Source organism: Urocampus carinirostris, chromosome 3 (assembly GCF_059441175.1).
Source record: "Urocampus carinirostris isolate Australia breed hairy pipefish chromosome 3, RoL_Ucar_1.0, whole genome shotgun sequence".
In the NCBI taxonomy this organism is placed as follows: domain Eukaryota; kingdom Metazoa; phylum Chordata; class Actinopteri; order Syngnathiformes; family Syngnathidae; genus Urocampus; species Urocampus carinirostris.
The window spans coordinates 61,269,425-61,288,354 of record NC_142351.1 but is presented as its reverse complement, the minus strand read 5'-3'; the positions used below and the strand labels follow the sequence as shown (position 1 = coordinate 61,288,354).

The 18,930-nt window shown below is 38.8% G+C and overlaps 1 protein-coding gene across 1 annotated transcript in view; it reads left to right on the top strand.

Annotated features, from left to right (window-relative positions):
- The window catches only part of LOC148370329 (uncharacterized), a 31,361-nt gene extending 16,771 nt beyond the window's left edge, over positions 1-14,590 (top strand). The window contains exons 6-9 of the mRNA XM_088332833.1: positions 28-720; positions 3,825-3,959; positions 7,701-7,825; positions 9,638-14,590. Coding sequence (XP_088188959.1) covers positions 28-720; positions 3,825-3,959; positions 7,701-7,825; positions 9,638-9,793 — 1,109 coding nt within the window. The 3' untranslated portion in view covers positions 9,794-14,590. The remainder of the gene's footprint in view (positions 1-27; positions 721-3,824; positions 3,960-7,700; positions 7,826-9,637) is intronic.
- The last annotated feature ends 4,340 nt before the right edge of the window (positions 14,591-18,930 follow it).

The window sequence follows — 18,930 nt, the reverse complement described above, 5'->3', positions numbered from 1 at the left end:
TTTCCTCTTTAAATACTCCACTCTCAGGCTGCTACCGGGTCCCAAGCAAAGTAGAAAAGAAACACATTCTCTGTAGTCCGCCACCAACCTCCCCTGAGTGCGAGGCCTTGGATCGCAGCAGATTGAGGTCTAGCCCAGCTGAGACGCCGCATAGACGCCACAGCCTGCAATCGTCACACATCCAGACCACGTCTGCAAAGACAACCCTTATCCCTGATTCCAAGGTCGGATTTTCATCTATCACCATCTCCAGCTGTAAACTCAACCGCTCGGCGAGTCTCACCACATCAGACAAGCCACCCACTTCTTGGTCTGAAGATCCCATGGACCCCAGAAGGGCAACCATCGTCAAAGTAACTGAGCAAACCACGACCAGAGTCAACACTCCGCCCGTGATCCTCCCAAGAAAGGCGACCATTATCAAAGTGACCGAGCATCAGGAAACTTATAATCCAGGAACCCCATTCAGGAACTGGTTCATGACTGGTGGCGAGAAAAACAGAACGTGGAAGCATCCTGAAACAGATATGACAAAATCCCTGGTACAAGATGGGGGGTCTGGTGCAGGTTCTGAACAAGAACCTAAAAGACCAGCTGTCAGGAAATGGAGCTTGGGGCTCCCTCAGGAAAAATTTCAGGAAACCCCAAGGAAGGACCACCAGGAAGCGCTCAGCGGCAGGTGGAGCTCTACTCCTTGCCTCAACCTTATTCAAACTCCCGGTAGGTTTTCACATGCTTCTCCTTTTCTACAATTTCTTTTTTAGTTGCCTGTTCAAAGGTTGCCAAAGTCTAAAAATACGGCCATCCCATGATGCTCAGTATTGCTGCTAAATGCTTCAGGGCTTGAATTCTTTTGTGATTTTAGCTGTAATTTTAGCATAACATTGTAAATGAGGTTAAGTATTTTGAATCACATTTTAGAGCGGCTACGTCAAACTGAATTAAAGCGTGAGGGGAGGGTGATTGCGGGGCAGGTTACACTAAGGCCCATCAGTAGGTATCTTTTGTAAAGGAAATATAAGTTAAATAAGACTGTATAAACACGAGTACAATGACGGGAAGGGGGTGGTTCAGATATCTTTCCTTCTAAGGGGGTTAAATAATTGACCTGTACCAACTGCTTTCTCCAAGACTGATTTTACTGGCCAGGGCCTGCAAATCTCATTTTGAAGGCCTCCAAGTAGATTTCTGAGCCTAGCAACAACTGATGGCTAAAATGTGATTGATTAGATGCTTAAATATGAAAGCACACATTCGGAAGCTGCATAACTAGGGAGTAGCAATGAAAGTAAGCTGCGAATTTGGTATTAAAAAAATATTCAGGGACAAAACATCACATGATTAAGATATTGTTATAACAGCAGAGACAATGTTGCAGGTCCTCACGGCCCACCACAAATTTTTAGCGCATTGTCCAACCTCTCCAGCTTCCGTTGGAATACGATCCAGAAAAATGCCCTTAGAAGCTAATTTTTGATTTTGTCATTAATATACCTGTTGAAATATTCTTCCTTAACATCCACCAATTGTAAAATTGCTGCTAGAAAGTCCTGGATGGCGTCCTTGAGGGGGAAAAATGTTAGTCAGCACTAACAACTCTGAGTATGCAAACGAAGTAGCAGGAGTGTTCGTGATGCTTCAGAATGGCATCAGATAAATAGCTTTGGCCATAAAAAAATCCCTAATATAAAGAAGATGTGACACATAGGTTGGATGGGATTATTAAATATAGAAAACTTTAAATTATTTATTTGTTACCTTTAACGATAATACTTAAAGGGACAGTGTGGATTATTTGACCTCCAGATCTTCCCGTTTTGTGTAACGCAACCAAAAACGAGTGTTAAAAAGCACATAGAATAATGAAAATTATAGAGACTGGCTAATGTGCTAATATTAAGAATCATTGTCTGTGAATACTGCTTGTGTTATGTAAGGTCACTCTAGTGAGTATGTGGGATTTTAAATCAATGTACAAAGATGCTTTCAAATTTGAATACTTTAGAAGTATTTTTGTTATTCTATTTTGTTATTGTTTAGTTAAATGGACATTCCATAAAATGAATCAGATAGTTTTGCTATTTAAGTAATATTTTACTGCATTTTGTTTAGTAAATTACGATCAATAATATTAACAATGAGCAAATTCAGTATTTTTTCTAATTATGTTGGATCTTATTTTACATTTTTTTCTACTTTTCTAAAATAAGAAAATAACAGTGTGTATGGCAGATGAATTACAATTGTATTTATTTGAACTATTATTTTTATAAAACAAGAGTATTTTAGGGCAGTACGGCGCCGCAGTGGCTAGCGGGTGTGCGGCACAGTTCTGAGGTTATGAGATCGAACCTTCCTGTGTGGAGTTTGCATGTTTTCCCCGTGCTTACGGTGGGTTTCCTCCGGGTACTCCGGTTTCCTCCCACATTCAAAAAAACATGCATTTCAGGTTTATTGGCCGATACAAATTGTTCCTCGGTGTGAATGAGCGAGTGAGTGGTCTGTCTTTGTGTGCCCTGCAACTGGCTGGCAACCAGTTCAGGGTGTCCCCTGCCCACTGCCCGAAGATGGCCTGGGTTGGGCTCCAGCACCCCCGCGACCCGACTGAGGATAAGCGGTGCATATAATGGATGGATAAAAGTGCATTTTACTTAGAAAGATATTTATTTACTTCTTAATCCTATCTTGAAAGAATTTTTCCTCATATTTTTGACTACCTTTTGCAACATTACTGTTTAAATTATATTTATGTTTTGTTTTATCCCTATTTTTCCAAATAGTTTCAGAAAGATATTCTGTTTTTAATATTGGACACCTGCGAGGGAGATTGCACAAGATTCAAGTTCATTATTTTGACTATCATAGCTGACTGTTACCTACTGTTTTGACTACTATGTACAGTCTACATCGTTGTCACTATCAACCAATCATGTTGCTGTTCTTTGATTCTCGCGCGCTCTACGGCGGATCTGCTTTTGTAACCTTGGAGATTCAATAAAAAGTCAGGGCTTAGGGAAGGGCTTTTAGAACAGGTTTTAAACTTATTTCTTATCTGAATTTTTGGCTTGCTTTCCTGTTTAACTTGCAAGTTCATTGATGTCTTCTCTCTTTTTTAGTGTCTAATGTATCGCCTTACTGATGAACCTGCAATGTTATTTTTTGTTATTTAATTTATTACATTGATAACTTTATAGTTTAGACACCAAAAAAAAGGAGAGAAGAAATCAATGAATTTTGAACATGAAAAGAGAACAGGAGAGGACTGTACGAATAAAAAACTCCCAATGCCGAATTCAAAATCTGTTCAAAAACCTCTCCCTTGAGCCTTTTTTTTTAAATCTCTCATGTTACAAAAGCAGATCCGCCCTAAATGGTTTGCAAATCAAAGAACAGCAACATTATCAGCAGATGAGGTAAACAGTGCAAAATAGTCAAAATAACAAAAAACATAGAGGAAAAATAATCAAAATAATGAACCGGCTTCCTATGCAATATTTTCGCAAGAGTCTAATACAAAATAAAGAAACAGGCAAACTAAGCAAATCAAATACCAACCAGAAAACAATTGTATAGGTTTTCTTGGCAGAAAAAATATTTGACAATGATGTGTAATTGTCAACTGCTGATGTGTACTCATGGTGTTTTCTGTTGTATATTAGCATTGGTCTTACCAAGCGTGTGCCTAAAACAGATTGAAGCCTACTAAAAAACGCATTGAATGTCTTTACATCTACCCCAATAATTTACATAACTGAACAGGGCCTGAAAATAAAAAAAAAAACAGATTTTTTTATTAATTTAAATGATCTTTACTTGCTCTGCAGACTCGAACCATTCTCCCGAGGAAGTCCTGGCCTTGAATGCAGCAGCCATTATCGCCAACATCAAACTACAAAGGCAACTCAGTAAGAAGAAACCATCAGAGGTGGAGTCTGCCGCCTCCCCGCAGGGATATTCAGGTATCATTATTCCTCAAATGTAATGTTTACTTCCGGGCCTTATTAAACATTGATTTTGCTCACTGTCACCTGAAAATGTTGCAAGCACTCCGACCTGTTTTGGCCTGAAGAGTTGTTGAATGAATTCGATATCGCGGCACGTCCTGTGGAGTTACGGAACGACTGTATGCAGTCGCACCTTAAATATGGCTGCAATTAACCACTATTTTAATAGTCAACTAGTCACCGATCACTGAAACGATTAGTTCAGGGGGTCAGCAACCCAAAATGTTCAAAGAGCCATATTGGACAGAAAAAAAAACACTTACATGAACCCTATAATGAATGAAAATAATCCTGTATGTATCTATATTAGCTTATTATCTTATTACTCTGTTGGATGTAACACATCCTGAGAATGATGCACCACATGACTACTCTGTTGTAGGATACATGAGGTGGTACACCCTAAGGCGTTAGGGTGTACCACCTCATTACAATATTGATAAATTACAGTGTGTTTCATTGATATGACAAAATTTTAAAAACTGCAATAAAGGAATCAAATTTTTTAGTTTGAGGATTCTGAGAATAAAAAAGGAACGTGCATACTGTGCCTCTTATCTGGGCAACAAAAAGAGTGCAATAAAACACAGCATGCATTTTTAAAAATAAAACCGCAACCCTTTGAAAAGCTAAATAAAATAAAATAAATAAAATTTAAGTTTTATTTTCTGTCACAACTCAGTGTATGGGTAAAATGTAGTAGCCTCTACTTCCTTCTCTTTTTATACCAAATCAACGGACCCATCCTCAGGCCTGAGCAACAAAACACAAATAAATGAAAAATTGAAAAAATATCCCTAAGTGTCGTTCCAAGTATATAATGACAATAATCACTTTATAAAAACAGCTACTTTGTTACGAATCAGTGCCAATGTCAGAATTGTATTCCTACCTGTTTAATATGACTTCTGTGTTGAGGCAGTAACGAGCGGTTGAGTCTTATTGTGATGCTGCCCTTTTAAAAGGGGCAGAGCTTGTGCTACGCTATGTTCCAAGTTGGAGTCACAACACAGGAAACACGGGAGCGAAGAAAACAAGTGGAGGAGAAATCTTTTTCAATTTCTAAACATTTTTAAAAATGCGCCGGGGAGCCGCGGGTTGCCAACCTTAAGATTAGTCTAATTAATGGAAACGTTTTTTTCTTTTTCTTCTGAGATTAAGCATGTAGTTTATTCAATCATAAGGAAAATCATCATAAACACAAGAGAAAAGGGTACCATGAAAAAATTATATTTCATTGAACATACCGTGTATTTGTACTATAATCAAATGAAAATGCACCATGTAAAGACAGCTAAATGTAAATGTAAATAAATGTAAATGGTCTGCATTTATATAGCGCTTTTCTAAATAAAGACCTCCCAGAGCACCTTTTACACATTAACAAACCGATAGCAGCGTCAGCCATGCAAGGCAACTACCAGCTATCGGGGGCATTAGGGATTCAGTGTCTTGCCCAAGGACACTTGGACATATAGCATAAGCTCTGTAAGTTAGTGCAGTGATTAACACATTAACCTGACTTAACATGCAAAAGGTCCCCAGTTCGAGACATGGTGGAAACATTTGTTGGACTGAAGAGGGATAGGCGCCACCAGGCTGTACTTGCTCAAGACACACCACATTAAATGGTGTCCCTACGACGCGAGAGGAGCCAGCCACCCGCGGAATGGTGGGTCAGTGGTTAGCGTGAGCGCGGCACAGTTCTGAGGTCATGGGTTCAAATCCAGCCACCAGCCTGCAGGGTTTGCATGTTCTCCCTGTGTCTGCATAGGTTTCCTCGCGCACTCTGGTTTATCCCACATTCCAAAAACATTTGTGGTAGGTCATTTGGCGATTACAAATTGTCCCTAGGTATGAGTGAGCTTGTGATTGGTTGTCTGCCCTGTGACTGGCTGGCAACCAGTTCAGAGTTTCCCCTTCCCACGGCCCCAAGATAGTCAGGATAGGCTCCAGCACCCACCGGACCCGAGTGAGAATAAGTGGTGCAGATAATGGATGGATGGGTATGTAAAAACATGTAAGTGTGGTGCTCGGTGAGTAGACATGAATCCATAATTAGACATTGGTCCATTTTTTTTAGGGACAGGCAAATAAATAGTCAATCAAAATCAAGTCAACTTTTGTACTCGAAGTAAACCAAGAGCAGGCTCAATAGCAGCGGTAGAACAGTAAACAAAACAAATATTATGTGCATTTTATGATGTAGTATTCGGTATTCAACTGAAAAGTCTAACAAAGGTACTTATAGAATCTTGATAGTTTGAATTTGAACGCTTTTAACATCTGACGTTTATGTTTTAACAACTTATTTTTGTTCTTCGGACAGGGTGCATCATATTTCAAGTTTGTTTTCAGGCACAATCTGGCATAACGCTCAATCTCTCTTTTCTAGCCAAATATACGCGTATAAAATGTACAACGCATCTCATCAAAAGCATATTGGCTTGAACGTTACTTACGTTTTACTGAGGCTCGTCAGGTTTCATTTCATACAACTGTCTGATGTGTTTTTTTTAGAAGATAGTGTTTAATACTTAGTGCCCCCTAGTGGTACAATAAAACCCTCATTCTAAAAAAAAAAACATCGATTTGAGTAATGGGCAAAATATACATGAACCATCCCACCAATGTTTAGTTTTATAATTATTCATAGGTCAAGAAATGTGCATTATCTTTTAGAAATCAAAATCCATGTATACTAGTCGCCACCATGTTTGCCTGGAATCTTGCTGATTTGTGCACTGTGCTCATTTGGCACTGGTTTACTTTTGCCTAAGATAATAAAGTGTCGTCTAGTTAAAATATTACGCTATTTACTTTAAATGTTCCTGAGTCACCAAGCCAATGCAATGATATGTCATGATTGCTGATTCAGGGCACCTGTCACTGCCCAATTGGCGCCAACAGCCCTGAACGCTGATTGGGTCAAAGACTCCTTTTAAACCCGCGTCTTCCAAGAGGAAGACGTCAGACCGTTTGCGAACCTATGCTCCCAGCTAGGCAAGCTCATACCGTACGACATTTTCCTGCCCTATTTTCTCCTGCCTGATACCTGTTACCGACCCGTTTCTGCCCTGATCTGCCATCCCGACCTCCGACCTGTTTTGCCCCGTTTCCTGCCTGAAAGCTGTTGCCGACCTCTTTTCTGAAGTCGATACCGCCCTTGCTCTCCCGTCCCGGCTAGTGACCAGTATCCCTGCTGTCTACGATTATCCTCGCTCGACACGGAATTGCCACTTCCACGTTCTAGCCATCTGCTACCCGTGTCCCTCGATCATCGGACCGTGGAAGCAAGCACTGCTCTCCCTCTTTATCAATAAAACTGAGTAAATGAACGCTACTGGGTCCTGTCTCCGTTTCTGGCATGTGACATGATACACAAAGTCTGCTTTGCAAACTTAGCAAGTAGTCTTTATAACCGTATCCAGGCTAGAATGGTTCCAAACTTTAGTTTTGGTACGTGTGCTCGATGTTGACATCGCAATTTATGTTACCGCTCCAGACGCTATTGCACGTGAATTTCATCATAGATTGTATTCACAAAAAGATGCCGCACTCTGTTGAAAAAAAGTGTCTGGTACCGATAGTCGTCAACAATATTCACTGTCGACTATTTCAATGATCGATTTTTTTTCAGCTACCTCGACTAATTGTTGCAGCTGTCAAACGATATGATTGTCTCTGCTTAAGCAGCGGCGACGGGCAGAGGAGGATGCATACAAGCTCAAAGCAACCTTCCCAACCGGGATCAGCCTGGTGTCGAGCATGCACCGGCCACATCTAACCTTCAACAATCATGTCACATCGTTTCTCTCCAGGTGAGGCGATTTCAATAATGAATTTGTCCAAAAATATTTTCATTATATGCTATGAAGTACCAAACAGACGTATTCCATCATTTGAATGTTATTCGAGTGTCATGGGGCGAAGAGGGATATTCTAACGCGCTACAAAAAACAAAGCTTAAATCTAACATGGAGACTTTTGAAAGCAAACGCATCATTCTACTCTGGAAGTCAGCAAACTTTCCCAGCCGCAGCTTACATTGAGTTGAAGAATTTGGCAGAGGGGCCAAGCCAGGAAAGATTTATGGGATGTTTTTGTATCTGCTAAAAGTCTTGGATTTGATACATCGGCAATACACAAGAAAAAAATAAGACCTATCCAATAAAATTATATTTGAATTTGCGAATATTCACATGCAGATGTACATGTATGTGTTTTATTTAATTTGCCTATATATAAACCATTTAAAATAGGAAACTATTTACATTTGAAAAACATACTATAAGCAAATAAAAATACAGTATTATGTCCCTTTTTTAAGAACAATATTTGATCATATGAATCGAAACACTCGGAATGCACTGGGGCTAGCTCTGAAGTTTGTTTGCACGACATTTGATAAACATCTTGATATATAGAATAAATACATAAATGCAAGACGGCGGCTGGGTGGTTAGCACACAACCGCTCGGTGCAAAAGTCCATATATGTGTATATATATATATATATATATATATATATATATATATATATATATATATATATATATACAGGGTTGGGTAGGGTTACTTTAACTTGATTACTTTCAATTACTTTTGGATTACTCCAAAACCAAATATGCTAATAAAAGACAAAAGAAACTAAATATGAATAAAATTATGACTCACAACACGTGGTAAGCTTTCTCTCCTGGCTTTAATCTCTTTGATCTCCGGCAAAACTAACATAAAATGCGTCAGAAACAAAATGAAAATAAATCCAAACAGCTTGCCAACATCATTTTTGCCGTTCCATGTATTCCGTTACTCCCCGAGCCTGCACAAAATGTAGTAATTTTATTCATATTTAGTTTCTTTTGTCTTTTATTAGCATATTTGGTATTGGAGTAATCCAAAAGTAATTGAAAGTAATCAACTTAAAGTATCCCTACCCAACCCTGTATATACATATTTATAAAAAAATATATATACGTATATATATATATGTATATATATATATATATATATATATATATATATATATATATATATATATACACACATCTTAATTTGTGTGTGTGTGTTTGTATGTGCCTAATAGGCCCTGAAAAGGCTGAACCGATTTTCAAGTACTTTTGGCCTCCAGGTTTTGTGTCAAGGTACCCCCAAAAAATACCAACAAGATGGGATAAACATCTGGTTTCATTTGGTCTGCTTTCCTTGGGTCTCTTACAGCCAACTCGGGCACTGCAACTCCCGACCACAGACCACTCCATGTAGCCAAATCCAATCTTCTATTGTCGCTATATAATTTACATACAAACACACAACAGGACAATGGGGGCAAATCTGGCACAAAATAAAACTACATTTCTTTTGTCGGTCATACTTTGTTTACATTTATTGTCATTATATGGTACTTTGACCATCCATAGTTTTCCCAAAAGTCAAAAGTTTACCAAATCAGGAAGATATTTTTGATAAAACCCTGAATCAAGAATCACACTCGGGTTAATTATGGTAGGGTGATGTGAGAGGAAGGAGTTCTTCTTAGGAGAATAATTTGATTGAATGAGTTTTCATGGGGAGAACAATTTGATTGGATGAGTTTATCTGAGGAGACCAATTTAATTGAATTTGGCGCAGGAAGCCCTCCGCAGGGCCAGACCACGCTTCATTGCACGCTCACAGAAGCGAGTGCACAACATGACCAGGAGGGTGCAGGAGAGGAAGGAGAAGGAGAAGAAGGAGAAGAAGGAAAGGATGGAGAATGATAAGGAAAAAAGGAGAAGGAGAAAATAGAGCGCCCCCTAACGGTGGTAGGCCTGAAAACACTTGACAAGAGTCAAACTCATGGCCCGCGGGGCAAATGTGCCATGGCACATCATTTTGTGTGACCCGCGAGATAATGTTGAGAGAAGAACGAGAGAAAAATGAGCCACAATGCCCTGCAGTTTTAAATATAGCCACTGCAATTCACCCACTGTAGCGGTATTTGCTGACTACCATTAATCCACCAGAGAACATTGAGGAAACCCATCCCATTGTTTTATTGAATGAATTATATTGTTTAAAAAATAAAATAAAAGTCATGGAAGTGCTGTTCTAAGCAATACTAAAAATACAATACAAAACAAAACAAAAAAAAACAACTGGGTGTGGAATCTAGCAGCAAAGTTCCCACATTCAGGGAATATTGTTCTAAAAAATGTCATGAAAAAATAAAAAGCAGAAAGACTTTTAAATCTTTCAATTTTCAATTAGTGTTTCTACGCTATTTTGCCACTTTCCAGTCTGCATGGGTTTTCCTGTAACATAGGTGTTGTCTGGAATTTAAAACTGTTATTCTGTCACCATCTCATGGTTTAAAGTCATTATCGCAGCCTATTCATCCAGTATGCACATTTTTCAGATGCGTTCAAATCAACTCTTCTTTTTTTCATCTTTTTGGGCTTTGGGGTGGAGTTTGGACTGAATTTGAAACTCTCCTTTTCTTACTTTCACCATTTTCATGCTATACCCACAAAAGACTGAAATGACAAGCATAAATTAACTTTCACACCCACCAATTCCTTCTACCTAATGTGTTGCGTGTTTCAGAACAGCGTTGCTTAAAGTCAGATAAAAGCAGAATGGCATGATGGGATTTTTTTTGTAAAGGTTTTTATCAACTCAGTTGGGCATTTTAAATGCATAAGTAATTGAAAAAAATATTCCACGTTTACCTTTTTAAGGAGACCTCCAAAAACGCAATAGTGAACATTAATTAAATAGTTGTTTTTTTTTTGCAAATGCACAGTCTGAAAACACTACAAGAGATTACATCTTAGTGAAGAAAAAACAATATTGAGCAGAAAAAGAACCTTAACAAAGTTTTTTATAATCAAATTTTACATCCCTAAATCATAATTGTATTGCAAGCCTCCAAAAAGATCCCCGGCCCTCCAGCTAAGGCACACTTTTTATGCCATTAATTTACTAGCTGGGTCTCAGTAAAAATGTTTTTTCTACCAAGTGGCCCCTGAACTAAAATGAGCTTTTCACCCCGGCTGTTATAGCAGGCAGAATCTCGGAAAACTATTGCACAAAAAACATAAAACACAACCGTATTAAGAATCTCAATAATATGCCAGGGAAATAAATCCATTTCATGTTTTATGTGTATCTTTCTATTTGAATTAAAGTTGTTTTGCCCTTCATCACAAGACTAGAAGGGGTGTACAGACTACATACTACAGAATGCATACTTTGGCTGCAGAAAGGCAACGGCGGCGTGCCCCACAAACCGTGTTGTTTACGTCGCGCCTTTTCTGATCATTTACCCACTAAAAATAACAACTACCATGTAGTTAGACAGCGATTAGAATATAGTATTTACTAAAAGGGGGAAAGAAAAGGCGAATGAGGGAAAATTGCGAGCCCTATATTCATACCTGTCCACCTCCAGGGCTCCATGCCCTTACAAACTGTCGTATTTTCCCTTACAAAATAATCCTACACCATATTTCTTTTTCAAACGTGTTTATTTATGTAGTTTAACATGTTATATTGTACATGTGTTACGTTATATCATATAAATTGTTAATTAACGTTTTGTTGTGAGATCCTGAGTTGCTCGAGATGAATGAGGTTTATTATTTTTAAAAAAATTCAAAAATTAAGTAGCTTGGACGTTCACTGTAGAAGGAAAAAATACACGCAAATATAATTAAGTAGAATAATACATTACATCTTATTACAATTATTAATTCATTTTCTGCATTAAATTATTGTTGGTAATATACTGAGGGATAATCACAAACCTGTCTTTTTTCATTTTTTTCTTTTTTACTTCCTTTTTTTCTTAACTTCTTTATACAACATAATAATTCCTAAGATAATGCATCAAAGCAAGTGAGCCGTTTTAGAGCCAGCTCTCTTTAATGAGTTGAGCCGAAAAAGCCGGTTCTCTAAAAACAGACGACACAACTCGAACTCGTTTGACTTGATTTGCCGTTTGGTGAAAGTCGGTGTTTACCGGATGGTACCCATAATTGACAAATTTGCGTTTTCCGTACAGATTTTCTTGTACGTCGTACACGTCTTAAAATGCTTAATAAACGCACTTTGTACGGCAAAAACGTACAGGTTGACAGGTATGTATATTTGACAGTGCTGTTGACATTGGTGCGGCAACCGATTCCTTCGTTCGCAAACAAAACGTCTCTATGAACCAGCTCTTGGAACAAAGTGAGCCGGCTCCCAGCCAATCAACAGCTTGTTCCCTCTGAGACCCCTTTTTCTCATGTGATTCGTCAATATGATTTTTTTCAGGGATTCTTTGTTGTTGACTTGAAAAATGTTGAGCAAAAAAAAGTTAATTGTTTTGTATTCCATATTGTTTTGGTAGATCTCATCTCATTAGCTGCACCGCTTATCCTCAGTAGGGGGTGCTGGAGCCCATCCTAGCAATCATCGGGCAGTGGGCAGGGGACACCCTGAACTGGTTGCAGCCAATCGCAGGGCACACAGGGACAGACAACTCGCTCGCTCATTCACACCTAGGGACAATTTGGACCGGCCAATCCACCTGAAATGCATGTCTTTGGAATGTGGGAGGAAACCCACGCAAGCACGGGGAGAACATACAAACTCCGCACAGGAAGTCCGGTAGCTGGATTTGAACCCACACAGGAGGTTCCTAAGACCTTAGAGCTGTGCCTAGGTAGAAGGAAATGGTGGGTGTAAGTGTTAATTTATGCTTGTCATTTCAGTCTTTTGTGGGTATAATAATAATAATAATAATTTCCTTGTATTGTCATTCTGTGTAACAATGTACACAAAACGAAATGTCGATTGCACCTGAATAGCAACCACTGCGCCGCCGTGCTGCTGTTTTGGTAGATTTATAACTATTTTAATTTGTTTCCTGCGTTTTTCAGTGTTCATCTGTTTATATAGAAATGTAAGGTTTATCCTTTTTCTTGAGATTCGATCTGCAAGTGGAACTGTTTAAATCGAAGCTTAAACCACACTTCTATTCTGTAGTTTATGAATGACCTATATTTCATGTTGACAATATATGTGTATTGTTTGTTAATGCTACATCTTTTGCAACCTGGTCATCCTTTTTATCTTATTTAATTCATATTACAATTTTTTAATATATTTTTTAATTTTATTGTTTGCAAAAACAACATCCGTTGCACCCTGGTCATCCTGAAAGGGGGATTACCTCATGTGCGGGTCCCTTCTCAAGGTTTCTTCCTTTTCCTCATGCTGAGGTTTTTGAGTTTTTCCTTGCCCTTAGAGACTCTTTGTGATTAAGGGCTATACAAATAAAAATGACTTGACTTGAATGACTTGACTTGCCCTCATTTAAGTTTTAGATCAGGGGATGGTCTAATAATAAGAAGAATTTAATAATAATAGTTTGCAGTTTGCAATAGTCTGTGGTCTTTGCAGCCCTTTGAGACTCCTTGTGATTAAGGGCTATAATAATAAACATGACTTGAATTTTATCTTTTTCCTTTGTTGTATTTTCTTTCATTTATACCACCCCGCCCATTTTTTAAGTTATACCCTGCATAATGGTACATAATAATTGGCCATGTAGGGATTAAAACTGCAAAAATAGCACGAAGAATAATTAGGGACCAGTAAGAGATGCTTCTTTTTTGTGACCAGAGCCCAAAAACCCGGTTTTCTAAATATAGTTGGAATTCCCATCTCACAAGTAAATTCCGGTCCAATATGTCACCACGGTGTTTCGTATTTGCTCAAAAAAATTCAGAAATAATTACTTTCCCTGGTAACTAGTTACTTATTGGTGACTGTAGAGTAATTCAGTTGTTTAGTTGCTTTTTAGAAGAAGTGGTGAGTGACTGACTATTTTTTTTACACTGATGTGCCCAACACTGATAACAAAATACAGTACTATCTCGCATTTGGTTGATGAACTGTCATGAAATCAGACAGGTTTACTGACACTTTTGGTATTTATTCAGATTTCTATCAAAATGCTTTCCTGATATCCCATAATTAAATGAAAATGACAAATAATATGAAACAGTCATCAGAGCGTTTAGTGTGACAAGTTGCTATTTCACTTTCACTGATATTGCCTATCATAAGAACAGTTAAGAAAATCCATACAAATATTGCCGAATAAAACTTCAGTAATCATATGCAAACTCATATTAAAGTGCAAATGTGCCACACAATCGAAAGAAAATGCCATGACACTATATTATACAAACACACACCAACACACCATGTAGACCAGGCATGTCAAATATACAGCTTGGATGGATCCAATCCTGCCAATTTCAGAGTGTGTCAAAAAAAAAGTAAGGCTCTAGTTCACATGTGTCAAACGAATGACCCAAAGGACAAATATGGCCCACCACATCATTTTGTGTGGATCTTAAAATGTCTGAGCGTCTAAAAAAAATAATTGGTTACATCAAAGTGTTGACTCAACGTCACTTCACAACAGTTGTTTATTTATAAAGGTCAATTCATGAAATAAAGAAATTGTCCCAAAAACTTCCAAGATTTTGTCATTTGTATTATATTTTGTGAGGTACTGACATATTATATACCTCTGTGTGTGGCTACATTTTTGTTCAATGCAACTGTAATTTTGGGCACTTGAATGAGTAATCAATTCAGAGTTGTTCGACAATGAAAATATACATCTATTTTACATACCTTTCCATTGCATTTATAAGTTACATTAGGCCCTTTGAAGGCAGCTATTAGCTGATGTGGCCCTCAATGAAAACAATTTTGACACCCCTGCTCTCTGTCATTTCTATCAAAAGTCATGATTTTTTTAAATGCAAACCAAATACTCTCAGTGACCGCTAAAGTGCAGTGTTGAGTTTGTAAGGTGTAAAACTGGATTCACTCAACTCCTAAAATAAACCAGTTCACACATTCAATGCCAAACATAAACATATTTTTTATCCATTGTTTGTGAATAAATGTGTTGTTTTTGGAAACGATCCCTTGTCTTCCATGATGATAATATGTAGGGTCGTTTACTAATGTAGGTCGATTGTTAAAGCCTAATACTGAAAAACTAAGGTAAGCTAAAAACCTAGAGTTTACATTCTTTGACCGGTGTGGCCCTTCAGAACAGAAAGTCTGTATCCGGCCGCAAAGTCAAACTGAGTTTGACATCCCTGTTGTAGACATTCGATCTTAGAGGAGATTACACGCTCCGGAAGACTGTCGTCTTGTTGGGTTTATTTGAGTGTCGGTGCTGCGGACTTGTGATTGAGATGGAGTCTGCGTCTGGGGATTCTGGGAACTTGAACTCGACAGACGTCTGAAGATTGACAGCTGGAAAACAAGAAGCAAGCAAGAAGACGTTTTCCAACTCTAAACCAGGGTTTGATCATCTTTTTAATGGCCAAATTCGAGCACTATTTAAAGGACTTTCACAGCCACTTTCAAAAATCTCCATGACCATTAAAAGAAGAAATCCTGTGTTAATCATGTATTTTGCAGATACACAAACATATCAGTGACTTACAGGTGTTTTTCAAGTTAAAATTGTCATCATTGATTCATAGTGTTGCGCGATTTATGAGCACGTTAGTTGAATGTAGATAAAAGTGCATTGAATTTTGTTGTGACGTTGAAGGGAGATGCATGTAGTAACATTTTGATCCAGCAGAGGGTGACTCGAGACCACATTTTGCTGTTCATTTCCTCCTATACCTGCAAAAACTTGTAGTAGCACCTTGGTACAGCAGAGGGGCCCTTCAGACCATTTTATAAAATAAAAGTAACTTCTGTTGTTATGGGCACTATTTTTCTATCAGTCTAAAACATCAATGGAATAAAGAAGAGGAAATCAAAAGGTGTTTAAAAAATCTGCTTCATCAATGAAAATCCCCAACAATATTTGACCAATTCTTAAAAAAATCATTAGTTGCAATGCTACTAACAAGTTTTACTTACTAAATAGGGTACTGGAGGCTAGGATTGGTTTCTATCCCCCGCTGAATGGCAATTTCACTTTAGAACTAAGTAATGTCCAATCCCGGAGGTCTTATTGCATACAAACAAATGATGCCTGAAACAAAATTAAAAGGCAGACAAAAACTCCTCACCTTTTTTTTGGAAGATTCCGATTGGCTCTTTGAGACAGCGTCCGCCGTTCCATTGGCAGGTTGGGCATCAGTAAACGTCCTTTCCTCCATTGAGGTATCAGCTTCATTGACTTTTGGTGTTGTGTCAACAAACTCGGGCACTTCTCCTGGTGTCGCCTCACCAGCAACAAAATCTTTGGACAGTTTTCTAACATCTTGTAGCTCTTCCTCAATTTTCTCCATCGCACTGTCATCCTCGTCACTCTCATCGAACTCTTCCCCGCCATCTTCTTCACTTTCACTGTCAGCCTGATCGGATTCTTGAGTAAAATCCTGACAGAAAAGTTGGTGAGTCACAGCAATGAGCACAGAAGGCTTGCAGGTAGACAACAAAGGTGAAGCTAAAAAGCACACACAAGGAGTTTCTATGTCTAACCTGAGAAGAACACAACAGGCAATGAAGAGGGAAATTGAAGAGAAAAGGATTGAGTTCACTAACAGGAGGATTTAGGTAAAGGAATAAAAAAAAACATTCCCACCTGCTAATAAAAGCGGCCAAACAAATGTTCATCCTGCGGCAACAGCGTGTGATTCCAGATTTGAGTTTTTTTATATAAAAACTTTGCTTGGTTGTATTTGAAATTGAAAAGTCCTCATTGACTGGTGGTGAAGCCTAATTTAAATGTTGTCCTTTTAAAATTGAAATCACAATTCCTTACAAAAAAAAAAACAGAATCAACATATTTTGCTTCAAAACCCCTAAATTGTGATAGGGAGACAATTAGCGTTTATTAAATGAAGTTAATTTGATTGATTGAATTCTAAAGTATTAGATGTCAAACGCTTTTTGGAGTTGTTTTTGAGAGTTCAGACTGCATGTGCTGTCTTTGAATGCATCACAATATCGGGACAGAATGCCAGTGGGTACTTTGCTAGGGAGGGGCGGGGTTTTCATGAACAAGGTGTCCTACTTCCTGGTGAGATTCAAAGGTAAGATATGGTTATTTTATTCCCAGTTATTTATTGTGAACGGGCTTAAAATAGAATAATCTTCCCACTTTCTAATATTTCATATTTATTGAGCTGGCCTTAACACAATGAAGAGCACTACTATATAATTTCAGATATTTTTACTCACTTATTTTAAATAATTCATTGCTACAGTGTTAGAAATAAGGTTGCATGGGCAGGTGCTGGAAGAAGTTGAAAGCGTTAGGTACTTGGGTTGTGATGTGGCTGCAGTTGGTGGAATGGAACGCGAGGTATTGCACAGAGTGAATCAAAGAAGCAAGGTTTTGGGGGCTCTGAGGAGAGTGTTGAGCAACAAGAGTATGAGTATGGATGTTAAGAGGGGACTGTATGAGAGTGTGATTGTGCCGACTGGAAATTAAATGTTTTTGAGATAAAGTGTTTGAGGAGTATGTTAGGAGTGACAAGATTGGATAGATTGAGAAATGAAATTGTGAGAGGCAGAACTGGAGTAGTCGTGGAACTGAGCAAGCGTGTTGATAAGAGAGTACTCGGCTGGTTTGGACACATGGAGAGGATGGATGAGGAGCGAATGTTGAAGAGGATCTACAGAGCAGAAGTCAATAGAAGGAGACCAAGAGGAAGGCCACGATTGACATGGATGGATGGTGTTATGAGTGCACTGCAGGAAAGAAGTCTAAATGTAGTGGAAACTAGAGCTCTTGTTGGTGATGGGAATGAGTGGAGAGGTGTTGTAAAAAGATAGTGAGATATTTAGACGCGTTCTGTATGATGCGGCAGGGGTAAACCAGTGAAAGCTGTCGGGCCCTGCTGTTGAACAAAAGAGTGTGTTGTGTCACCCTGACCTGAGTGGCATGGCCGCTTTCTTGTGTCCCGTTTCATCTGGAGGGACAAAAGCATGCCCAACTTAGATGCCGAGGTGTCTAACTTGTTTGGGTGTTTGGGCATTTGGGTTGGCCATGGTCCAAAAATTTTTGGGTGTGTTTTTTTGCCATTGTTTCCTTTTATTTTCTCTGTTATTGTATGTGTTTGTCTTGCTGTCGGTCACTCCTCATAAGGGATATGACCAAGGTAGATAGATAGATAGATAGTATACATTACTACTAATGAAACCCCTCGTTCTTCTAAGGGGTTGGTAATCAAACCCTGCCGCCAAATGCGACCAAACGGCTGTTTGCTATTGAATTGGATTTAATATTAGCCACTCCTTAAATGTGGAGTGTGTCTCATTTAAGTAAGTGATAACAATGCCCAACAAAGTGCAAAAAGACCTAATGCTTTATTTCCCACTACATTTATCTGCTTTGTATCTTAATTTTAAGCAAAGCTATTCAGGGCAGAGGGCAGCACGGCGGCACAGTTCTGAGGTCATGAGATCAAACCTCCTGTGTGGAGTTTGCATGTTCTCCCTGTGCTTGCGTGGGTTTCCTCCGGGCACTCTGGTTTCCTCCAAAAACATGCATATCAGGTTAGTTGGCCAATTCAAATTGTCCCTAGGTATGAATGAGCGAGCAAATTGTCTGTCCCTGTGTGCCCTGCGACTGGCTGGCAACCAGTTCAGGGTGTCTCCTGCCCACTGCCCGAAGATAGCTGCAAGCACCCCCGCGAGGATAAGCGGTGCAAATAATGGATAATGGATGGATATCCGGGGCGGAACAAATGTAAATGTAAATGGTCCGCATTTATATAGCGAGGGGTCAAGGGGGGATTCCGGAGACTGACGTCATGCATGTGTCCACTGTTTTTTTCTTCCTTTCTATTTGTTTGTGAAGCATGAAAATGGTGAAAGTAGGAAAAGGCCTGCTGTTGTGCCATGCCCCTCCCAAAATCCACGTCACTCCTCCTCCTCATTCGTGAGCCAGCCTT